Genomic DNA, 26,055 nt, shown 5'->3' on the forward strand with positions numbered 1-26,055 from the left:
ACCAGATATTTGAACATAATATAAGAAATGTACATCACTTGATGACAAATATTTGAACATCAAAGTTTCTCAGAATTACTTGTACATGCAAGAAGTTTCTGCTGAAGAAAAGAGAAAAGATACAAACGTGTTACCAATGGCCACAAAGATGCACTAGGAGAATGTTACAACCATAAATTAAACATTTTTATCATTCTTTCTTTTATTTCATTAGAAACTTGAATCCTATGATACACATACCAGCTATTATTAGGCTGCACCCAAGCATTAACAAATTTCACTTGAGAAGCATATAGCAGCCTTTTGTAGAACTGATTCTTGGGTAGATCAAGACACATAAAGAGGCTCTGGTTCCACTTTTCTTCTGATCCTGAAAGAATATTACAGACGAAAAAATTTACACGCGTTTAGAATCAAGTAGTTGGCGCATCAGAGGTGTTAAAGCATAAAAACAGATCATTGGAATCCAAAAGAAAAAATGGAAAACATTTGGATTGTGGAATCATCTGTCATCAGTCAATTACTGCTTTTATTTCAATAATTGGAGCATAATGTTAGCTGTTTAAATTACAAATGATAATGAATCTGAAATCCGTTGCTAAATTTTGCTTTTACATGAAAATAAATTTCAAACATTCTTTAAAACTCAAGTTTAGATGCAAAAATTTCTTGACTATATACCATCAAGATAATACTACAGAAGGCTCAATAATGAAACAGGGGATGTACAATCTTGTGATAGAGCCTGACATACACATGCTAAGGAAGAAGAAAAAATAAAAGGTGAGAATGATGGGGGTAACTTTTGGGCTAATCTAGGGAATGCTTCCAATATTGATTTCTTCCACCATTCGTTTATGTGAAGGTCGTTCTTAGAAAACAAATGTTTCTCTTTTTGTTAGTCTTTTGGGCAAAAGGTTCTCTACATTATTATTTTTCCACCTAATACCGGCCAACATGATGTCTGAAGGTTCTACTTGCATCCTAGTATTTAAGGAAAATTACAATTTGTTATATTATTGTATAAACAGACAGATTAGATTAAGGAATACATTTTAATACAAGAATACACATGCCACCTTCTACAAAAAATATTAAAAATAGTAGCCTGTAAAATTACTAATAAAGCATTTTACTTTTTCAAGAAAATAAAAACAAAATATATATCAAATATGGAGGCTCCAGATCATTAAGCTCAAAATATTTTTTTTTAAAAAAAGGTTTCATGGATATGTATTTTAGTTTGATCCAATAATTTTTTATACTTCTCACTACCAAAGTAAACATAGGGTTGACAAAGCCAAACAGCTCATATACTCACCAATTCTCTTGAGCCCATTTACAACCATCAGTATCTACCACATGCCAACTGTAAGCATGCCTTGATTTTGAGGACTGATTTTCAAAACTGTAAAATTGAAAAAGGAAAAACTGAATTTTGCAGCCATTCATCTAAAACCTTGTTAGTGAACTCTGTAGAAAAATTTTCAAACTCACCTCTGATGAATAAGGTCACCATGAATGACAACTAAAGATCCAGCTTTCACTTCAACAGGCACAAAATCCTTCTCATCATAGGAAGGAGAAGGTCGATCAAAGTAAACCCCTTCTTCACCTCTCAGGAACCTTCTAACAAGGCCATCTATAAACAACAAAATGCACTAAACCATTATAAAAAAAATATATATATTTGTAGCGCTTTGACTTACTTTTCTCAAAAAAAAAAAAAAAAAAGGAAGAAAAAGTGGTGGAAAACTACTTTTATGAGATCCAGGAATGGCCCAAAGGCAACCATTTGTTATTGTTGCATCTTCTAGAGCAAGCCACAGCCCAGTGCAAGTTGTTGGTTCGGTATACAGAAATGAATTATCCTGGTGAGGCACAACTTCCCCTCCAATACCTGGTTGCTGTTAATAAGATTCTCACATATTACCACATGGGAAAAACATTATGAAAACTGATTGAACAAACCGTGGATATTCAAAATGCCCAAGATGATAAGTAATTAGTAATGCTAAATTTGCATATAAATAAATAGATACATAACAAACAAAGACCATGCTACATTGAAGCAAAAATTTCTCCATCGTACTGTTTGCAAAAGTGTAGCATTCCTCTGCAGTAATTCCCATAATTAACATGAATGAGGCTTAAATTTTCATCATTGAATACTTAATATTATAAAAATTATAAGCAAACATGCCAGCTCTGTTCCACAAATGCAATATATGATTGCAATTATAGAACGAAGAGAAGCACCAAAATTGGTTGCCAAGCAGGGGCAGCAGAACTGAAATAGTTCCAAATAGTTTCCGCACAAACTGCAGCACATCCAATATCAAAAACACAGCTGACAAGGGCAAAATATTGCCTTACAGAATGCAAAGTTAATAACACAAGATTCTACCTGATTATGCTAACGTTGGATAAAAGAACTAGATAAAGAATACGTGCTAAAAAATTTATGCAAATCTCTAATCCTATTATTCATTACAGACTTGGGGAATCCCTATTATTTTACCCTTGTGATTATTTTCACACTTTTACAACTTAAGTATAAATAATTTTACTGACCGTTGCTTCTACATCTATGAGAAATAATATTCTATATGTTTCTTATACAATCCTCTGGGAGAGCTTGAAAAATAGCACCACTTATTATAACTAAGCTGATGTGATAGACTCCACTTCTTTCATCTAATTTTCACAACCATAATGTATGCTCAAGCCTTGAGCAATTAAACACAAGAGTTCAATAGAACAGAAGTAACAGAGCAGAGAATTTCGATAACTTAGGCCTTAAATTCCTACAGCAGCAAAAGAGATTTACATAATATGCACACAAAAAATCCAATATCTTCATTAAGAAAATGGATTACCTTAAAAATGTACATTGACTGAATAATCACAGGCCTTTTGTAACCCAAAGAGTGCAGCAGATCTGATACTTTCTCAGAGGAAGAAACTTTTTTGAAAACTGGATCAATCTCATGTAATGCTGCACCAATTTACCCCAAGAACAGTAATATTAATTTTATTCAAATATGACAAGAAATCTTCACTCTCTACCATCTGCTTTTATCCCCATTAACATAACCACCAAACAAAATGAGATTAATGTAAGACACAACACCTTGACAACTTACCATGCCCAACTTTATTAATGGAGAGTTCTTTCGGTTGCTTTAAGTTTCCATCATCCCCGAAAGCTTTCTCTGCCAACAATCAGAAACAAGAAGCAAATTTTTAGCAAGACAAACTACCATTGCCTCAACCGAAAAACCTAGCCTAATTAAGCGCGACATTTCCATTACAAGTATCCTCCTTCCCATAACCAAAACGAAAGTTGTACCATAGCCCGATCCTTAATGTAAGGTTCATTAGTACTTAATTTACTTTTAGCGCAAATATTCAATCATCTATGGTGGGTAAAGATTCCTGAACCACTTATATTACTTCCAACAACAGAAAAAACAGTAAAAATCTTACAAACATATAAAGAAAAGAAAAGAAAAGTAAACTAAAAACAAAAGGGTCTCATAATTTAAAATCTGATTACCTTCAAAGAAAAAGGAAATCTTCTCAGCACTCTCATAGAAGTAATCATCAGTTACCTTTTGCTACAAAAACCACCAAAAACAAAAAAAAAAAACAAACAAACAAACAAACCAACCAAGAAGGAAAATCCAACTTGAGTTCACAATCAAATAAAATAAATTTAAAAGAAAAAGCAATTGAATTATTGATAAAACAAAAAGTAAGAACCTGGTTCTTGGTTGAGAAGATGGAGGAGGAAGAGGAGTCAAAGCCTTTAAGCAAATGGTCCATTTGGGTTCTCATGGCTTCCATTTCTTCATCGCTAGCAAATGATTCTATCACCACATAACCTGCAAGAAAGCCAAAAAAACTCGTCAACCCAGAAGAGAATAAATGAAATTAAAGAGAAAAAGGAGGGGAAAATGTAACCTTGAGAGTTGAAGAAGTTAAGGTTGTCTGCACTCATTTTTCCGATGAGTCCCATTGTATCTGTGGTCAAACGAAAGACGTACACAACTACATATTCAGTTCAAATTCTATTTTGTCATTTGTAAAAAAAAAAAAAAAAAAAAAAAAAAAATTGTTATTATTATTTTATCATACAATTTAGGCTTTAATAGGTGGAGAATTTAACTCGGTTGAATGAGCTGTATATATCAAAGCCTATATCAAAAATTTAATTATTTATATACTTGATAATAAATTTTGATATAATTATTATAAAAGCCTGTATTTATCAGTCTCACGTGCGAATATTGGTGACTAAATTTATTACATATAATAATTATTGTTATCTAAAACTTAAAAAATTAAAGTTTAATCAAATTTTTTAACTTTAAAATATGTGATTTCATAAGGCGGAGTAATTATCTAATTAATTATATAAGATCGCACTTAATTATTATTTAATAATATTAATTAAATGAGTTAATCTAATAATATTTAAATATGGTTAAAAAAATTATTATCAAAACGATCTGTTTAACAAAATTATATTATATATATAAAATTTTCAAATATGATATAATCATAATTTAATGTAGATTGTCGTTATCAAAAATTATATAATTTCAAGGATTTCATAATTTTTCATATAAGAGGTGGATTTGGATTTATTATTATTATTATAAGCCAAATTCTGTAAAATTTGTATCGTGATTCAGGAGCTTAACTTTTTTTAACAATTTAAACTGTGCAATCCAAATATATTAAATTTTGATTTAATAATCATGTACTTATACATAAGATTTTGCACTGAAATCCATGTCTCTAGTTCTACAAATTTTATTTTATTAGCAGTATATTCCTGTGTTGCACAGACCAGAGTTTTATTTTACAACTAATTTCAATAATATAATTTGGGCAAGAGTACAGGAGATATTCCCACCCAAGGTTTGACGAAATCCCAAGTTAGTACCATTGGTTTCATTTATTCCAGATTCTCACCCTTAAAGTGACAGAAAAATGTTTGATGTAACGGTAAAGGGGTAAATTGGTCATTTTACATGAGCGGCGCACGTTAGCAGACCACCGCCTCTAATAGTCCTCCGGCGCACATTAGCAGCCGTCGTTCCTGATATTTTTCGCTCTTTTTCGACTATTCTTCCACCCAAAATCACCCTTGTCACCACCATTTGAACCCCCATCATCCCCTCTACAAAACTATATTATTCACAACCCCTCATCACTCGTCGATCTCCGGCCACGACAACGAAAAACGGCCGATGAACACGAACTCTCGGCAGAAGAAACGGCTGCTGGGGACATAGGGGTTTTATAGATTTGGAGACGGTGGTTGCATTGGTGGTGTCCAATTAGATTTTCACCGCCGGAATCGACCGGAATTCAGTGAAGAACACGGAAACCCTAAGCCTAATGGTGCCAACGATTGGAGGGGCAAATGAGTTGGGAACCAGGGGGGTTTTGGACGACGGACTACGGGGAAGGTGATGGAGGTGACCAGGGGATTCGACGTCGTCAGAAACAGCCCAGATCGGGCTGTTTCTGACGAGGGTGTATAATGACCGAGGGTGTTTTTGATATAATTTGAAAATAAAATGGTAAGTTTTGTAATTCTACTAATTTAGGGGTTAAAACATAATTTATTAATTTAGGGTTAAGGGCATTATGGTAATTTCACCTTCTAAACCTTAAAAATTCATAATACTGTTACTTTAAGGGTGGGAATCTGGAATAAATGGAACCAATAGTACTAACTTTGGATTTCGTCAAACCTTGGGTAGGAATATGTCGTTTACTCTTTGGGCAATTGATTATTACAATTAATAACTAAACACCTAGTTGATTAATTGGAAAGAACAACACCGATTCAGTTTTAAAGATTAATTCATACCTGGGCATCAATTCTCTTGAATGAACCTTTCTCTTTGCTTCGAGTATGCAATTCAAAGGTAAAACAAGAGATTGAAAGAAAGAATTTTTTCACAAACTGAAAATATTAATGTACATAAGCTTCTCTTTATATAAAGAAGTTCAGATTTCAAATGAATTGAATCCGTAAAACAAAACAAAACAAAAGGTCTAATCAATCACCAATTAAAGGTGACTTGTCAAACCTACAAAGACTATTAAACTAATAAGAAAATAACATATATCTCAAAGATAATGACACTAGGGTCCACATGTCTCTCACGTGTCTTACAAAGATATAATTATTACATTACACGTTTTACATATCAAAAGTTAATTATTACAAACGACAACACACAACATCCAATACCTTCTTTTAATCTAGATCGTTGAATTCTGTCGGCAAAATCGTGGATGTCCAGGCATTATCTTCCGCTTGTTTGATACACATCAGCCTATTACGTGTTGGACATTTTCGGTTGTCCAAATCTCCATCCTCTAGATTTTTATCAATCTTTAAAGTTATCCACTTCTATGAGATCAATAAAATCTTTCAGAGTCTCATCTTCTTGGGCTTCCTAGTCGTGGGCTAAGACCATCCTCAAAAGATCAATAGTACCTTCCATTCAAGCCTGCTTTGATAGATGGGCTAAATCAAACCCTTCTAGTAGCGTTCTTAACTGGCTTGGTTATGTTTGAAGAGTGTATCTTGGATTATCGCATACCTGTCTGGTAAAACTACCACTATCCCATTATGGATATGGACAGTAGCATTTGCTTTAACAAGCTCTTCCCGCTTGGATTTTACCAGTAGCAGTTTTACAATATGCAACCTGGTCCAATCTTCCTCTTCTTTCCTTTGAATTTCTTCTAGTGCATAAGATCCAATTCTTACCTCGTTATCTAACATAATTCGGTACCATGGTTCTCCTACAAGAAATTTTCATATTTGTACAGGTTGAACATTATAGTTCTCTTGCAATGAGGAAGTAATCATACAAGTGAGAGTGTCGACATTTCTATTCAATACACAAAGCGTTTGTTTAACCGCGTCTGGCATATTCGGGTCCACCATTGCTTCTTGTGCATCAATTTCCATTGTATCGATCCATCCTCTATTCAAAAGGTTTCTGCAATAACCTTTTCTAAAGGTTTTCCATGGAATGTTCAATTCCATAGCGCCATTAGGATAAACTGCTAATCCTTGGACCAAATCTACCAAGTCAGTTTTTCCTAATTTCACTATTAGATCATCTAAATTCTCGAGTTTGAGATCTATCATGTCAAACAAATGACATTTTCTCATTACCTTGGTTTTTTGAATTCCTACTTCATAAAGCAGAGCAGTTCCTCTAAACTCCTCGTCTTCATAAAACAGTTTGTCAGCCTCTAGCCAAGCTTTCCTTCTTGCTAACTTCTCTAAACACCTCTGCAGTTGTACTTCCCCTTGACCTGTCGCCAATGCGATTCTAATTTGGGTTTCCAAATCCTCCTAGAGTTTTTGACTAGCCGGAGTTAATCTTAAGCCTTATGGAAAGCTAAACCTCTCACAAATATCAACGTCAATTAACCGCTTTTGTGGAGTGTCTGGAATCACCACGCTTGCAGCGCCTGATGATGAATCTTCAGAAGTTTTTGTCTTTGGCAGTGGACAATAAGCATGTTCGTGTCCTTCCTGTTTACAAGACCAGCAAACCATTGCTTTCTTCTGAGTTTTCTATTTTTCCTTTTTAGAAGTAACCTCATTTTCAGAAGTAACTTCCTTCGTAGAAGTACCTTTCAAGCATTGAAATTTTGGGTTTCTTCTTTCTGAAGTATCAGAGTCATAGTCTCGACTCTTTCCTTCTTTAACTTGCTTTACTGCAGTAACCTGCTTATCCGCAGTTTTCTCCTTTTTAGTAATAACCCTTGTAGCCGAAGTTATCTTCAAGGGACAATTCCTTCTCAAGTGTCCTCGTTGTTTAAACTTGGAACATGAGAAGTGATTTCCAGTTTCCTTTTTGTCCACTATTATCTTGTAATTTTTCAGAGAAATGTCTAGACAAAAAGTCAACAACCAAGTTAGATTTACCAGAAATATATTCAAATTTGATTCTATAATTTGCAAGCCAAATTTGCCATCTGATTAGTCTAGCTTTGTCATCCTTTAAAGACAGTTTCATAAAAGTTTTTAAATATTTAGAGTTTGTCCTTAAAGTAAATTCCTGACTGATTATGAACAATCGAAATCGGTCAATACATTCTTTTGCTGCTAAAACTTCCTTTTCATGAACATGATAGTTTATCTCAGCAGGAGAGAATTTTCCTGAACCATATCGAACAATCTGTTCAATATTATCAGTACCCTTAGCCTAAAGCACACCTCCCCAGTATAAGTGGGACGCATCACTCTCTATAATAAGCACATCCTCATCTTGCGGGAGTTTTAAATGTTTTAATTGTTTTGTCAAGGCTTTGGTCCGCTTAACACAGTTAGTATCCTCAAGTGTCCAAACCCAGGGCACTTTATCACTAACCTTAAGCGTCAAGCCATTGATTACATTAGCGAGAGTAGAAACGTACCTGCGCATATAATTGGTTAATCCAAGAAATTGCTGTAACATGTGCTTATCTTCCAGCACATCTGGGAATTTCAGCAACTTCTTCGAGATATGCTCTTGGAGTTGAATACCTCCTTCACCTATCTCAACGTCTAAGAACTTCACCTTATTCTTAAACCACTCTACCTTTCTTTCAGATAGAATCATTCCATTATCAAGGAACCTTTTAATCACCAGTTTAAGATGATTTACATGCTCTTCTTTGGTCTTACTAAAAACCAGAACATCATCAATATAGACTACACAAAAGTTAGATAAGTCTCCAAAGACTTGATCCATTTTCCTCTAGAATATTGATGGTGCCTGCTTAAGCCCAAAAGGTAGAACCATCCATTCAAACAATCCTTTCAGATAAGTGAAAGCCGTCAAAGGAATGCTTGTTCCTCTATTCTGATTTACCAGAAACCTGACTTTAGATCGAATTTTGAAAAGATTTTTCCAAATCTAGCTTGATTCAAACAAGCTGATTTGTTTGGTATCTTATAGGCATCATCAGTAGTTTTATCATTTAATTGCCTATAATCGATAACCATCCACACCTTGCCTCTTTCCCGCTCAGCTCTATTCATAACCATGAATGTCGGCGAAGAGTGCGGGCTTTCACTAGTGTGTATTAATTGCTTTTCCAACAATTTCAGTATTTGCTTGCTAAATTCCTCCTCAACATCAGGAGTATAAGGATAGGATTTGGTAGTTATCATATCATCATCCTTTTTTAATTTAAGCGAAGCATATATACAGTTCCTTTCCCATAGCTTTAGCGGTTGATCATCAAATCATGGAGAAAGGTCCTCTTTAAAGGATTTTACAAGTTCCTCAATCCTTAAAGAGTTCATTTGGCTCTTGCTTTCAACCTTCAAGATTATCTCCTTATCTGTTGATTTATCTGTGCTCTCAAGGCATGCACCAGAGGGAACAACCTCCTACGATATACCCCGTGCGATCCGGTTTATATGATGACTAAGATACAATCTTTGAAAGAAAACCTTACAAGCCTCATCCATTCCTTCTGCTTCAGAAGCTTTCAACCACCATTTTCGTTTTTCCAAAGTTTGGAAAACAATGTGATCTACTTCTTGCCTTAGTTTCACCGGTCTAAAACTGTTTCTAACTTTCGAAACTTCAGGCTTAACAAAAATAGGGATTTTATGACCTCCACGGATAATGTGGTTGTTATCCTAAGTAAAAGGTCTAACTTCTGCTTGCCCTCGTAGAAAGCTATTTCCGAGAATAAAATCTATTTCTAAGTAATCCATTATTAGGACTTCCCTTAGAGTAAATTTTTTCTCGTTTAACAGTACAACCACATTTTCAACCACATTCGTGATCATACTTTGACCTCCATCTGCAACCGTATTTAGGATTAGTCTTTCCAATGATTTCCAAAGTTCCTCTGGAAAACATTGGCTTCATTTGGTTCATATATTGGGAATAAAGTTGACACAAAATTTGTGTTTGGTTCACCTATTTTCAAAATATAATTCTAAATTATTCAATTTCTTTTAAACCCCCTAAATTTGTTAATTTAACTAAACAACCCTAAAAAAAAAATTTTAAAATTGACAAAAACACCCCAGCAACCCAAATTTATCAGATTCCGGCCACCACCGCTAGAAGCTAGCCGAAATCTGGTGTAATGGCACACTACCGGCTGAATCTGGTGGTGGTGGATCTGGCTGTCAACGACCAGATCTTTGGCCATAGACAGTTGTCAATGACGGCCAAGATATGGTCATCGTTGACCATCAATGATGACTGTATCTTTGGCCGTCGTTGATAACCAAATGCTGCCATATCTGGCCAGAAAAAGCCATATCGGTGCACGACCGACAAGATCTAGCTGGTCATGCGCCGATACGACAACTCCGGCCACCCTCTGGCGGTGGTGGCCGGCTGTCCTTATTTAATGAGTAGGTTTAGGGTGTTTTTGTTAACTTTGAATATTTTATTATAGGGGTGTTTAGTAAATAAATAAACATAGGGGGTATTTTTGTTAATTTTTTAAATTCTACATCATAGTACCCACCCAATTTAACTTTTTTCAAAATATTATTCTAAAAACTATCCAATAATGAACCAAACGGAGCCTATTGCTTTCTTGCAATACATTTGGTTGCTCCTATGTCTACACGAACATCTAGAGTATATTCCTCATATTCTGTAAAACACAGTTTAGCACGAATGCAAGTGTCAATAGTTCCTTGAACTAGCGCATGACAATACATTTCATAACTCATCATCATTTTTGTGCTTGGAGTTTCGTCTTCATATACTGGAATTTGTATAAATTTATATCTAACTATTTTTCTGCTACTGTTGCTCCCAGCATCACTAGTAGTGTCATCTATTTTCGGTATATTTTTCCTCGATATGATAGGTTAAATTTCCTTATTCCATTCCAAAGGCACCGAGTTTCTAGGCGTAGGAAGAGTAACCTCAACCTCATTATCAAGTTCCTGGATTTGAATTCTGCGATTTGGGTTTAATTCCACCACGCTAGGTCGCGTCGAATATTCTAAAACCCTTCGTTTCAGCCCATAAGAGCCTTAGCATTAACTACGATAGGTCGAATTGGAATTACAGAATCCTGTCCCGGGCCATGAACCTCAGTATCTGCATTGGAGTTCATTCGTATAGGATTAACGTAATTTATCAACTGATAAATCAACCTATACTGGATTGCGATTCCGTCACTAGAAGCCATTAAGTCTTCTAGTCCTGAAGTATGAATTCGAAGAACCATAATCAGTCTAAGATTTGGATCTTGCAAACTAACCATATATCCTGGTTTAACAGTCTCGTAGGCATCTCCCAAAGCCAGGTTGGCGTGAAAACAGCCAACTAAAGCTTTTCCAAACATAATCCATCGTCTGTCCAGCAAAGCAACCTAAATAGGCACATTCATTTCTCCATGGAATAATCCTTGTCCACGTATCTATATAGCACCAAGTTGCACATAATTATACTTGCCATTTGCCCGTTTGGCAAGATTTCTAACCTTCCATAGCCACTCATCGTTCGAGAGTACCAATTCCAAGATACACGAATAGGTTTTTCGTGTACATCTTCCAATCCTTTAGCTTTAAATAACCACTTAGAGCGTTTCTCAAAAACTTCTCTAGGTGTTAACCTCGGAATTACCCAATTATCCGGGTTACCCGAGTGATCCTCGTAATTAGATGACGAACTAATTACTAAGTTAGGATTTTCATCTTCATTTCTAATTAGGATAAGATCATCCTCATCACCAATTCCACTATTCCTAGGATATTTATTAAGATTTCTAGTCATTTGCATGAATATACCTATACGTTAAAGATTTGAAGATTGTTCCTCAAAAGTCATATCTTTTGAGTCATCCTCCGAAGAATCCGAATCTTCAGAGTAATCTAAAATTAATTCATAAACCTCGTCATCTGAATCAATTTCGTATCCCCAAACTGGCTCAAATTCAGAAGTCTGGCTTTTAGCGTTGACTTCCAAAAATCTTATCGCTGCCTTCTTCTTTCCCTTATAAGGGCATTTATCCACAAAATAATTTTTGTCACCACAAATCCAGCAACAATTACAATCTTTTGCGTTTTCACCAGATGGCTAGGTAGCACAATACTTATGCACTCCAAGTTCTTTAGCATTGAGTCTACCCTTCCCTGTTCGCCTAATAAACCTTCCATGATATGGAAGATTCTGTTTATTGGTAACAGGTCTTTTTACCATATTACGGAAACGTTTCAACTTAAAACTCTTTTTACCAAATGATCCTTTCCGTTTCATATGGTTTTTCCAACTTTGATGTTTAGTCAAATTCCTCGACTCACAGCCATATTGTCCTGGCACTTTATCAAAGTTTTGACAACAAGATTCATTGAACTCAAGTCTTTTGGCCTCTTTATCCAATTTGGCATTCAAACATCTTGTTCTCACGAGTTGTCTAACAGCTTTTATCCATCCTCCCAAAGAATCAACAACCTGATTCTTTAAGACTAGAAGCTTAAACGCCTCGTTTGCTACCTTATCCTATCCTTGGGGAAGCTTAGCAAAGAAAGTATTCTTCATGACTTCCTGTGTGCCACTAGGCAACTGATAGAAATATCGTCTATATTCGCAGACGAAATTTTCAAACAGACACATGTCACAAAGCCTAAGTTTTATCAAAGCTTCTAAGGCAACTACCTCTGCAAGATTCCTACTGGTTATGGTTATCCCATTAAATTCTCGACAGAGCATATCCTTGAAGAGTGCAAAAATAGCCTCTGCATTCTTTAAGTCCTTTACAATATCTAACAGACCCGTACCAGCTTTTAAACTTCTCTAAAAGCTTCCTGCAGCTCCCTGCAGAGTGGATCTTAGAAATCTATAAGTATCACTGAGTCCAAAAGCCTTATTTTGCACATGAACCCAGTTAATAGTTTCCCATGCTTCAATTGCATCAGTAACATTTGTGACGCAATCGATGTTTAGGAAACTACCACTAGACGGTATCTTCACCATTCTAGGTATTCCCCTAGGTATAAACTCCGACCTTATCTTTGTGGGATAAGTTTGTTTATATTCGGGTTTGGAGATTTCCTTAAGGAATCCTTCGAAAGAATTTAAAAGGTTACAAATTCCTTCAAGCGGGTCATCTTTAAACTCAGATTCCCTGAATCTAGAGATTAGCTCTTCGAGCTTCGCCTATTTAGGTCTTGGAGTAATTTTCAAACCTCTAGTTTCTTCCTCTTTCTTTTGTTTCTTCATTTCTTTCTCATAATACTTGCTGATTCTTTCAACATCAGAGGTAGAAATTTCCGGAATATCAACCTTCTATTTGCCATCCGTTTTACAAACAAAGTCTTCTTCCTTTACTCCTTTCATAAAAAGCTTTTCCGCCTTTTTCCAATCACCTTGGGTTTCTTTGGCCACAAACTGGGCATACCCTAGAGGCAATCCAAGATATTTTTCCTGCAGACTTGGTGCAAACTGATCCAGAACTTCCTGACCACCCATGGTCAATCTGAATCAATCCTTAAGCTAGCTACAAACTCTGACTCTTTATATGGTTTAGGATCCGAATCTGGTTGGGATTTTCCGTACCAATAAGGAATTACCGCCTCAGCCTTTTCCAACCACTTATTCCGAAGTTCCAACTTGGCAACTTCAATGGTTGAAATTCGACAGATAAAGCATAAAATCTTTGAGCACGCTTGACAAAAGGCCTTTTGGATAATATCCAAAAGTCGCTTTACTCCCATCCAAGTCAGACACTCTTCTCAAATATCTAGGTTTCCGTTACAGAGGTCTAAAACAACCCGTTTAACCTATTGTTTCGTATATTCTTCAATAGGCCACACTTGCTCAATGTCACTTAGAACCAAGGACATCTCCTATTTTACTGGCTTAGTAAAATAGTTAGGATATGTTCAAGTGTCTTGACCTTTTGAAGTGCAAAATTGACCTTTTCAATCTGTTTTCCGATCTGAGTCAATTCTTCGTTTAGAGCAAATATACGATACACCATATAATTTACTCTCATGTCTAAGTTATCAAGCTTCTAGGTCAAAAACTCTAACTTATCTATGGCAGTATTTAACAAACCGATCTCACGTTTTCCCTTGAGTCCATGATCCAGATGAAAACAAGTCTTGTTTACACAGACTTCATCATTTGAACCATTATTCATGCTATAGAACTTTCAACAAGTTAATAGGTCTAGATACCCCCCGTCTTCGAAGGCTCTGATACTATTACATCCATATAATATTTGTTATACTCTCCACAAAAGCGGTTAATTGACGCAGATATTTGTGAGAGGTTTAGCTTTCCATAAGGCTTAAGATTAACTCCGGCTAGTCAAAAACTCTAGGAGGATTTGGAAACCCAAATTAAAATCGCATTGGCGACAGGTCAAAGGGAAGTACAACTGCAGAGGTGTTTAGAGAAGTTAGCAAGAAGGATAGCTTGGCTGAAAGTTAACAAACTGTTTTATACAGACGAGGAGTTTAGAGGAACTGCTTTGCTTTATGAAGCAGGAATTCAAAAAATTGAGGTAATGAGAAAATGCCATTTGTTTGACATGATAGATCTCAAACTTGAGAATTTAAATGATCTAATAGTGAAATTAGGAAAAAACTGACTTGGCAAATTTGGTCCAAGGATTAGCAGTTTATCCTAATAGCGCTATGGAATTGTACATTCCATGGAAAACCTTTAGAAAATGTTATTGCATAAACCTTTTGAATAGAGGATGGATCGAGACAATGGAAATTGATGTATAGGAAGCAATGGTAGACCCGAATATGCCAGACGCAGTTAAACAAACACTCTGTGTATTAAATGTAAAGGTCGACACTTTCACTTGCATGATTACTTCCTCGTTGCAAGAGAACTATAATGTTCAACCTGTACAGATATGGGAATTTCTTGTAGGAGAACCATGGTACCTAATTATGTTAGATAACAAGGTAAGAATTGGATCTTATGCACTAGAAGAAATTCAAAGGAAAGAAGAGGAAGATTGGACCAAGTTGCATATTGCAAAACTGCTACTGGTTAAATCCAAGCTGGAAGAGCTTGTTAAAGCAAATGCTATTGTCCATATCCATATTGAGATATTGGTAGTTTTACTAGACATGTATGCGACAATCCAAGATATACTCTTCAAACATAACTAAGCCCAATTAAGAATGCTACTAGAGAGTTTGATTTAGCCCATCTATCAAAGCATGCTTTAATGGAATGTACTATTGATCTTCTGAGAATGGTCTTAGCCCATGACTAGGAAGCCCAAGAAGATGAGACTCTGAAGGATTTTATTGATCTTATAGAAGTGGATAACTTAAAGATTGATAAAAATCTAGAGGATGGAGATTTGGACAACCGAAAATGTCCAACACGTAATACGTTGATGTGTATCAAACAAGCGGAAGATAATGCATGGACATCTAGGATTTTGCCGACAGAATTCAACGATCTAGATTAAAAGAAGGTATTGGATGTTGTGTATTGTCGTTTGTAATAATTATACTTTGATATGTAAAACATGTAATGCAATAATTATATCTTTGTAAGACACGTATGAGACATGTGAGCCCCAGTGTCATTATCTTTGACATAGATGTTATTTTCTTATTAGTTTATTAGTCTTTCTAGGTTTGACAAGTCACCTTTAGTTGGTGATTGATTAGACCTCTTGTTTTGTTTTATGAATTCAATTCATTTGAAATCCGAACTTCTTTATATAAAGAGAAGTTTATGTACATTTTTATTTGAAGAAAAATCAATAATATTTTCAGTTTGTTAAAAAATTCATTCTCTCAATCTCTTGTTTTACCTTTGAATTGCATACTCGAAGCAAAAAGAAAGAGAAATGTTCATTTAAGATGATTGATACCCAAGTATGAATTAATCTTTAAAACTGAATCTATGTATTTTTCTTTTTAATTAATCAACTAGGTGTTTAGTTATTAATTGTACTAATATTTGTTAGATTGGGTATAACAAATATCACATGTTCCTTGTTAAAAAGCCCTGATAGAGGCACTTTTAGGAAAGTACTTTTTTAGATAAAACAAACACTCTTTAACTTTTTTCTTTAGAAACATGATAGTCATGCTTTTAATTCTATGTGCTTTTCTTGGTCTACATCCTGAAAGTACCATATACTAATACTAGAAAGATTTTTGATACCATTTGATAATCGTATGAATGTTTAAAAATAATAATAATAATAAAGATGGTATAAAAAATGGGTCAACAATTGAAGGCAAATGATACACAAAAGAATCAAAAATCAATACCCCGATAGTGATTTCTAATAAAAAAATGTACACCAAATCTATATTTTTCTGTTTCTAAAGTTTCTACACAAGCAAATCAAGTTCCAAGAAATTTACAAACATGGCGAAACCACTGGGTTCTGAAAGAATCTGGTGTCATTTTTCACAGCTTGTTAGATACAGCAGCTGCAATAAGCCAATATGAAAAAATTGCTCGGTTAATCAACGCCCCGGGAATTTCCTCCAACAGAAAGTAAGCTTGTTGGTTTCATGCTCTTCTTCTCTGGCATCATATACAAAAAAGATGCAACTCATCTTCGACGCGATCCCGGGAAATAATCAGATCAATGTAACCTCCAATGAATCGTCAATGCTCCCAAACTGAAGGGTATATGCCCTCTTGCCGAAATGGAAAGGGGGAAAAAATGAAAGAATACAACACGAATAGGGGGTCAGCAGCAAGGATATGCTCACAAAATTACAGGTATAAAAAAATTCACCCATCAAAATTTTCTCTCAGCGAATAAACGTAGCAGTTCATGATTTTGAATCGTCCGATTTGTTTGTACGGCACATGCAATCTGGGCATGGAAAGGTATAGGTTGAGTCATTCGGTCTTTTCAGTTCATACCCCTTGGAATCACTGTGAGACCGCATACTCAGCATTTGCCGTTTGAAACTTTTCCATCTAAAACAGGAAAGAAAGAAAAATTAAGGCAATATCTAGCGCTTATATACCGTCAATTATCAATTGTTGCCAGCAGCTACTATGCCTTTATTTTCCTATAGAAACTTTCAGAGCTTCAGTTCTGGCATGGTTCAACAACCAATAAATAATATGATCAGTATTAAATAAAAAAAAGGTATTCCTGTAGGTTGCCGGACTTGAATTTCGAATGAATTTGCCTCATTCCTAATGTTTCATACCTTAAATTGCAAAAGGTAACAGTCATTTGAACTAAAGAAAAGTTATGAGAAAAGATCAAATGCATACCCAATATTTGGATTATCGAAAAGTATAGCTAACTTTCGCTTGTCTGGCCTGATTGTCTTGGAGTGTCCGCCAAACAAGAATCTTCTGTGACCCATAAGAAAATGAGGGAAGTTTCCACCCTGAGTGGTCACAAAGACCTCACTATGGAGGCAAACAGTATAGTCTATAGCAGCCATCCTGGAAGAATAGTTCTGAAAGCAATAACACAAGCCGAAGTAATGACATTAAATCGCACCTCAAAGATTTTAGAAAATGGAAATAAAACCATAAACCATTCATACCTTAAAAGGTGCAAGCTCCTCATCTGATGCCAGCATCTCTTTAGTTAGCAAATTTGGAAACATTTCCAATAACGGGGCCATTGTCCTCTCCGCATTGTATATCTTTCCAGAAGCCAAATAAATATGTGTGTTTTTATCAAATCCCATTCCCCTAAGCATCAAGCCAACCTGATGAGATAAAAAAAATGTGAAATAAACAATAAACTCAACTGAAAACACCTGCACACACAAACACAAAAATAATATACAAGTAAATGACACAAAAGCTAATCAGATCCTCTATATATTGATTGATATATTTTGGCACGTACAATAAGGCTGACTGGTGAATTCACAGTTGAGATGCATAACAAGACTTTTTAATGAACATAAGAAACATTTTAGCCCTTAACTGACAACCCCATACCCCACCTTGAAAAAAATGGAACAAACTTATCAATTGTCCTAGTTTCCAGAAAAGAACTTCTGGCATATCATCTATAGCAGTCACAGCCAATGAAGATAGCATTAACAACTGAACCAGCATTCAGTTGTTTCTATGGCTTGACAATGAGCATAGCAAACAAATTTCATGTGCCTCCACATCTGCAGCAACGTAACTTTTTCAAATTATACAGCAGATAAGACAGATATGGCTTCTATAAATTCTTTTGCATGCAAAATACAAAAAAGAAAAAAAAAAAATCATCATATCAATGGTCAAGCAGGCATTTGATGGCCAATTATATTTGCATCTTACTCTGAAAAAGTATTGTAGTAAAAAAGGTGTTATGCAAACTAAAACAATGACTTGAAAAAAATATATATATACACAATGTTTTTGCGAACATAACATGTGAAGCTTGAAAACAAAATTTGTGGCTGCAACCTTCAATATTATATAACAACAAAACAATACAAAACCAGTAGGTAATACCTCTAAAGGAGTAAGCGGACATTTCCCATTAATCCTGATAGCTCCGGGGCGTATAACTCGACCAGGTCTTGTAAATTTCCCTTTCCAACCTCTTTCTCTTGCTTCTTTCATATCTTCTTTTTCTTTCTCCCCGCCATCAAATACACAGCAAGAGAAAGCAACCATGTCCTGCTCATGTGACAACATAATATGTACTTGCAACTAAGATTTTGATGATAAGCCCATAGTTGATGCTCACAATAAACTGTAGTGATGGTACAAAACTTGTTCCATAATGAAGACTAACCTCCTCAAAGCGAAGATGCACAGAAATGTATTTGCCACCATGCTTCACACTGCGTTCTTTCATTCTAGCAACCAATATATCACCTAAATTTGATATAGGACTTGAAAACCTTAGAGCTTCATAATTTGCCAAGCATCGAAGTCGTTGGACAGCTGAAGGAGCGTCAAATGACAAACGATTTGCAAAAGGCGAGATCCTTATAACCCTGTTCCATCATAGGATACAAAGATACTTTAAATCTACAAAATGATATCATTGTCTCTGCCCAAGAATCAGAAATAATAAAAAATGGTATGCATCATGACACCAGTAGATTCATGCCAATGTCAAGCCATGACAACGACACCAGCATGCATCAAAACATGAACGTTAACAAAACATTATGGACATGCAAAACCCAAAGTAATAAATCAAGTACTAACCACAAAGCTTATCAAAATTACCAAAAATAAATACGCCAAAGCAGTTGTAACAGAAGGGTAGGGACCATGGCATCAAAGGGAGAAAAGGTTAGGGATTAAATCTCAAAAAACAGACCATAAAAATAGTGATCCCAAAGCAGTCAAATGTCAAAGAGAAATTTTATGTAACGTGCCCTCCTACCCCAAATAAGTAGGGTCAAGACTTTGTTGAATTGAGTGCCACATCAATCACATAAGTATTGCATAATTATTGTAATAATAACAAACAAATTAAAAAAAAAAAAAAAAAAAAAAAATTACCTAATCACTAATAATCCCATTGAATTCAGCATACAATTATCACAGCTAAAACCAAGTTGACCAAGCACTTGGTTATATGACAAGCACCAAAAACTGCCCAAAAAGACAATTTTGTAGAATACAAGAACAATAATGAGTTATCACCAAAAGATAAAGGACAGGTTAGAAAACATATGTTTATGAACACAACTTAGTTGATTAGAAATTTCCATCTCTCAGCATTAAGATTTACCATGACTACAATTCTTTTTGAGTAAGCAATTTGAAATTGGGAAAGAACTGCAAAAATTTATTGTTCTCACTCACTTTTCTTCAAGTAGCTTCGGGAGAACTTCATCCTTATAGTACTGAATGGGTGACCACGCTTTTATTCTGAAGTTGTAGACATTGCTCATGTTGTGGCCAAAACGTTCCATTATGTATTCAGGAATCTTATTAACCACCCGCACATCATTTTGCAAGGTACTGACAAAATACTCTTCATCATAAATATCTCTGAATTTGCTGGAAAAAGAAATTGCACCATCACATTAATTTAGTCCACTTGAAAGACGAAATACTTGGTACCAGTGAAATATAACACTCCTGAACACATACGAATTATCAAAATACAATATAATGAACTACATATTCTGCACTCTTCATGACTATACATTCTTTATTCAACTCTAACTGCTCATTTACAACAACAAAAAAAAAGTTTTACACAATTTATAGTTCATATGTAGGAAGCTCTGAATCAATATGCTAGTTCACAGGAAAAGACAACCGGAAATCTCTCAAAAATTTGACCAATGATAAACATCATATAAAGATTACCTAATGATAAAGAAGCATTAACATAATATTTTTATTTTTTTTTAACTTTAATGAGCAGCTACAAAATATAATTTCACATTTAAGTTTGTGCATTTTTTACTTTGTGTTAAGAAGTGACCACCAGTAAATTTTCAAGCAAGCAATCACAGAAGACATCCTTAATAAATAATAATAAAACGAAAAGACAGAGAATCACTTAATACCCAAAAAGAAAAGTTTGGGTAGATTTTTAATGCTAATATTTGTCAGTCAGAAAAGTAAACTTTGAATGTCATACTTGCAACAAATGTAAATATATATTTCTAAATATTTGTGTGTGTATGTGTATCGTGGTCGAGATAACTAATTACAAACACTAATGGAAACTGAAATGGTACTATACCACCCCCAATTACATAGTACTAAGACCTTTTGGTTGCAAAAATAAAGTAAAAGAGGACAAAAGAGCCTAACTTAAAATTGAACTGTCAGCTATCAGTTAATGTTGCCTAACAAGGTAATCACGTCATAGTAGCAAAATATCCTAAAATCTATTTCAGTACAAAAAGTTATATTTCCTTTCCCTTCACCCCAAAGACCAAGCCCAACAAAATGAATATTAGATAACAATTTGCCAACAAACCTAGGATCTCTCCAAATGCTATGATAATGAAAACTGGGAATCACAAGGGTTGCATTAAGATAGCCTGCCACAGCAACTGCATTGCATATCTACAAAATATCCACAATGAACAAACATGTCAAGAAGACTTCAGTCACCACAGCCAAAAAATTAGCAAGTTTTATTGAAAAAAGAAAGAAGGAATAAAACCAACCGATATCCTCTGCTGATTTAAGCCACCATTAGCCTCAACACAGATGTAACCATTTGATTCAGGTAAACCTAAAACAAGTAAAACATGAACTGCATCTTAAAATATGAACAACATACAAAAAAATAGGAATCAAAAAAAAGTTTATCCTATCACCCACAGCAATATACATGCTTCCATACAAATGAGCTTATATTAAGCATAGAAGCAAACAACAACAAATCCAGCAGACTGTAAGTTGCCGAAAGCAACATCAGCAACCAGATCAACTTAAAGCCCCATTGTAATTAAGATGAAAATACAACTCACAATAATTAATTTGACAGGAATTCAATATGAATTGGAACAGCTTCATTTTCTTTACTTGCAATAAGTTCAAGTATGAGACATACCTTCTGAAGACTTTTTTATACATGGTTTCCAGTCTCCACCTTTATGGGACGTTTTCCATATAGTTGATATCTACAATATAATCAATCTCTCAAATCAGTAATTGGTGGCAAATAAGAAAAAGAATAGATCAAAGACATAGAACTTATTGTATACAACACATACAAGCCAACATGTGCCAACTGGATACTTCCAGAAACGTGTGCATTAGAGATAACTCAACAGTCAATTGCATAAAGAAAAAACACCTTAACTACGCAACTGTTCCAACAAAAGAACATCATGTAGGCCAATAATTTTCCCTTTGTATTTTTCTTTTATACGAGACATATAAACACAGAAAAAATAAAAATAAAAATAACTCTTTGGCATCCTCATTCTTAAAACATGCTTTTGAGAAAAGAGAACACAAAACTGCCGACAAACACATCCTTAAAGCCTAGTTCCTCCATTTTTGAGCCGGTATCCAGCTATATAAACTAAAATGCAAGCACTAAGTTACTCTTCTTAATAAATTATCTAAGTAAATTCAGATACCCATATCGCATAGCTTCACTCCCATTTAGATCCATATAAGTATTGTCACAATTTTCACTGTAGCAGAAGCAACAAAGATAACATTCTCCATCCATCTTCTTCAACCAGAAGCAACAAGCAGCAATTTAAAGATTTTTTTTTTCCAAAATAAAAGACTCGAGATCAATATAAAACCAAAATCCAATTGCTAAGATTAATTAAGTGTGCTAAAACTACTCCTCAAAACAGTTAGCATTAAATAAAAGGGAAGTTCCATTGATAAAACACAACAAGAACAAATCTTTAAATTCAATGACAAGCAAATGCACTATCAACTCCCCTCAAATCTAATCACACACAACACAAAACCCACTAAACTCTTAAGATCCAAAACAAAAAGAATCAACGTTGCCCACATCTCAACCCTCAATGATCCATCAAAATTCACTTCAAATCACTAAACTAAATCACACCCACATCCCCAAATCACACAATTCACAAACTTTAAACCCAAAACTCACCGCATCAGCAGAGGAATTATCCGCATCCATCTCCGCCTTTAACTTCGCATAAAGCTGTGGACTTCGATAAAGCGAACCGGGCGCGGGCCGGTGTTTAATAACCGGAACGACATCAAACGACACCGTTCCCATGTAAAGCAGCATCCCGGAGATATAAATAAGCGGCGCGAATAAAAAGATACCCTGTCGTCGAAGAAGAACAGACAAAAGAAGCCAAGCCAACCGGTGAGGCAAGTTGCCCCGACCCGGCGGACCAACGGGAGTGAAACGCCCCCCCTTGGAACGGCCGTGACGGTAACGTGGCGACCTTAACGGCGAGGCGGGCGGTGACGGGGTGGTGTGGCCGCTGCTGGGCAGTCGATTGTAGGCGTGCATTGATTTGTTTTCACTTTTTTGATTTTTTTTTTTGGGGGGCTACATAATAAAGAGAAAGAGAAGTGAAGAAGTAGAGGCTTTGAATTGTTGTATTAGAGAACTTCTTCTGCTTCCTCTTTCTCTCTCTGGTTTTTGGTCTGTAGTGTGATTCGAACAGAGAGAGAGAGACAGAAGAAGAAGCAGGCGACGCACGTGGTTGGAGGGAGGGATGATTGAAGAGTTGTGCAAGCAAAGTATTTTTCATTTATAATTAGTTTAAATGTTAATTTTATAATTATAATATTATTGAAATTATAAATAACAGAAAAAATATATTTACAAAATATTATTATAACTACATTTGTTTGTGGTATTATTTAAATGGAATTAAAAAAAATAGTAATAATAATTATAATATAATGCCAACATTAACTAAAGTGCTTATTATATGATGGATATTTTAATTTTAAACCGATTTAAATACATAGTGATTTGTGCTTCATGTAAACAAATAATTATTGTACCATAGTATAAAACTAATTAAAGTTAATTAATTATAAACTTTATTGAAACTCACCAACAAAAATTGGAATCCTTCTAATTAATTATACATTAATAATTCATATGGTAGGCATGTGCCTCTAAATGGTATCAAAATATTTTATTTGAGCTTAGTTTCAAGCTTCAAGTTTATTCTAATTTTAAAAACTTAGAAGCATGTTTATTTTCTTAATTTAAAATCTAAGTTTGGGATCTTCAAGTTTGGATATTGTCAAAAGAAAAAATCTTCCTCAATATATTTAAATTTAATTAACCTTTTGATTAAATCATTTTATAATAAATTATTTTTATTAAAACACTCATAATCGAAGCATATATATATATAACCCAATAATTAGTCGTTTGTTTAGGTTTTTGCATTTTGTTAAACTAGTGGCTTGATTGTTAGTCATTGATTCGTACGTTAAAAACTTGTGGATGTTCGTACTAAAGAATAACTAATATATAACAAATTTGTGCAAGTGAAAAACAAAATAAAACATTTTTAAAAAATAATATAATTGTTTTAAAATGAATTTTTCCAAAAGTTAAATAATCTTTTGGCATCACAAACCATATGTTATTGAAAGTGGAATTGAAAAAACTTAGTCAATTGGGTACATTAAAGTGTGGAATTTTGATTTTAAGATAAGATTAGTTTATACTAAAGTTTGATAATCTTAAAGCTTACTTGATCCTTTTCCTTTCATTGTCACTTTATAATTGAGCCTCTAAGTCTAAGTTGAGCATCAAATTACACAAATATTGAAAAAAAAAAAAGAATTAAAAGTTTAATTTTTCTTATAAAATCATCATATTATGCACAAATTTTGATTATATTTAATAATTAATTAGGTAGATTAATTTTATTCATCTCTAAGAGATCATTCGATCTCAAAGGTACTAAAAAAAAAAAATATCAAAAATTGTTAAAAACTACCACTAAGAGGAGTTTTTGATAAACTTACGAGAGAATCTTTGACAACTTTTTAAAGGTTTTGATAATTTTAAAAGAATCATTGTAACGACGAAAACTTAAAAATCTCAAATAGGCAAATAAATTTATCCGTTAATTAAAGTTCAAACTTATTATCAGTGTGGGAACGTTCTTATTTGAACACTTCTTTTGTGTTGCTATTATTTTCTACCTTGCTATCAATAAATTCACTTTATTTTATCTCCACGAATTCATCCTATTTGGCCATAACTTTCAGAAAATGACTTAATAATAATAATATTTAGAATAAATTAAAAATAATAATTCTACATGATTATCATATTCTTTATTCAATTTGTGGCCAAGATTTTTGTGGAAAAAGGTACCCAAAATGGAATTGCTTAAGTGACATTTAGCTTGTGTCATTTTTCAATCATGCTCTTAAACTTAATTGTTTATAGGTTTTCATTTTTTTTTTAAAAAAAAATGAGTACAAAATGTTTTTGAAAAATGGGAAATTTCGTTTTCTCATTTCTACAAGAAGAGATCAATTAAATGTTTTTTTTATGTTCTACGATAACGTTTCGTTTTAGAATATTGTTTTAAGGATAATCTCGAATACTGAAAATACTAAATTTATTTTCTCGTTTTCATTTTCTAAATACATATCATTTTTTTTTAAATATTTATATATAAGAGTATAAACAGTTTGTGTGATTAATATTAATTAAGATAAAGATCATTTCAAATGTTGCATGATGATTTGGCAAAAAAAATGAGTCCCCACCATAGCATAATGGGACTAATTAAATGATTGTTTTGATTATTGAATGAGATTGATTGTGAAACATTTGACTATATGCTCAAGTGCTTCAAATATGACCAAAGATTGGGAATATATTTGATAAAAACCAAACCATATTGTGACAAATTATTTATTTGCAAGCTCAAATATTTTACACATTTATTTTTTATAACAAGCTTCCTCTCAACCTTTGATTTAACTTTTCGAGTTTATTTATCAAACTAATCTTGTTGTAATTTAATATTTGATGAGAGAATTACAAAAGAAAATGTATATTCATTGAATTTATTAATATTATCAAGATATTTTTTTTCCATGTATATGAGATAATAGAAAAAAAAAAAAATGGTTGTGTTTGGTTCATTATTCTGATACTTTTTACAATAATATTTTGAAAAAAAAGTAAAATTGAGTCGGTATTACAATGTAGAATTTGGAAATTAATAAAAATATCCCCCTATGTTTGTTTATTTACTAAACACCCCTATAATAAAATATTAAAAATTAATAAAAACACCCCCACCCACCCATTAAATACCGACAGTCAGCCACCACTGCCAGAGGGTGGCCGGAGTCACCGTATCGGTGTACAACCGACTGGATCTAGTTGGTCGTGCGCCGATATGGTCTTTTTCGATTAGATCCACGGTGGATTTGGCTGTATTTGGTCATCAATGACGGCCAAAGATATGGTCATTGTTGATGGCCGTCATTGACGACTGGCTACGGCCAGATCTTTGGTCATAGATCTAGCATTTTCTGGCCAGTCCATCGTGGATCTGGCCGGAAAAAGCTAGATCGATGCACTACCGACCAGATCCAGGCAATAGTGTGCCATTATACCAGATTTCGGCCAACTTCCAGTAATAGTGGCCAGAATCTAGCAAATGTGGGTTGCTGG

The 26,055-nt window shown here is 34.3% G+C and overlaps 2 protein-coding genes across 2 annotated transcripts; both read right to left on the bottom strand.

Annotated features, from left to right (window-relative positions):
• Positions 1–12: 12 nt before the first annotated feature.
• On the bottom strand, positions 13–4,100 carry LOC116144817 (phytanoyl-CoA dioxygenase). Its single transcript, XM_031430245.1, has 9 exons — positions 3,967–4,100; positions 3,766–3,887; positions 3,560–3,620; positions 3,147–3,215; positions 2,880–2,998; positions 1,760–1,907; positions 1,498–1,642; positions 1,322–1,408; positions 13–370 (listed from the first exon to the last, which is right to left on the bottom strand). Exons 1-9 carry the CDS (start codon positions 4,019–4,021, stop codon positions 328–330), a joined length of 849 nt encoding a protein of 282 aa, XP_031286105.1. The 5' UTR covers positions 4,022–4,100; the 3' UTR covers positions 13–327.
• Positions 4,101–16,368: 12,268 nt separating this feature from the next.
• LOC116144819 (protein ESMERALDA 1) lies at positions 16,369–23,090 on the bottom strand. The gene is made up of 10 exons (XM_031430247.1): positions 22,519–23,090; positions 21,484–21,553; positions 21,095–21,162; positions 20,902–20,990; positions 19,767–19,964; positions 18,739–18,943; positions 18,453–18,620; positions 17,537–17,704; positions 17,256–17,446; positions 16,369–16,949 (listed from the first exon to the last, which is right to left on the bottom strand). Exons 1-10 carry the CDS (start codon positions 22,891–22,893, stop codon positions 16,799–16,801), a joined length of 1,683 nt encoding a protein of 560 aa, XP_031286107.1. The 5' UTR covers positions 22,894–23,090; the 3' UTR covers positions 16,369–16,798.
• Positions 23,091–26,055: the final 2,965 nt, after the last annotated feature.

The sequence above is a fragment of the Pistacia vera genome, unplaced genomic scaffold (genome assembly GCF_008641045.1).
Source record: "Pistacia vera cultivar Batoury unplaced genomic scaffold, PisVer_v2 Contig457, whole genome shotgun sequence".
Classification (NCBI taxonomy): domain Eukaryota; kingdom Viridiplantae; phylum Streptophyta; class Magnoliopsida; order Sapindales; family Anacardiaceae; genus Pistacia; species Pistacia vera.

Excerpts from the sequence above, each read along its gene's own strand:
- LOC116144819 (XM_031430247.1), bottom strand. The coding sequence starts at position 22,893 with ATGCACGCCTACAATCGACTGCCCAGCAGCGGCCACACCACCCCGTCA. Across the intron at positions 20,991-21,094 it reads TAAATCAGCAGAGGATATCG|ATATGCAATGCAGTTGCTGT; the intron begins GTTGGTTTTATT and ends GATATTTTGTAG. Across the intron at positions 19,965-20,901 it reads AGCATTTGGAGAGATCCTAG|CAAATTCAGAGATATTTATG; the intron begins GTTTGTTGGCAA and ends TTCTTTTTCCAG.
- LOC116144817 (XM_031430245.1), bottom strand. The coding sequence starts at position 4,021 with ATGGGACTCATCGGAAAAATGAGTGCAGACAACCTTAACTTCTTCAAC. Across the intron at positions 2,999-3,146 it reads CATTAATAAAGTTGGGCATG|CATTACATGAGATTGATCCA; the intron begins GTAAGTTGTCAA and ends AAATTGGTGCAG. Across the intron at positions 1,908-2,879 it reads AGTCAATGTACATTTTTAAG|CAACCAGGTATTGGAGGGGA; the intron begins GTAATCCATTTT and ends TCTTATTAACAG.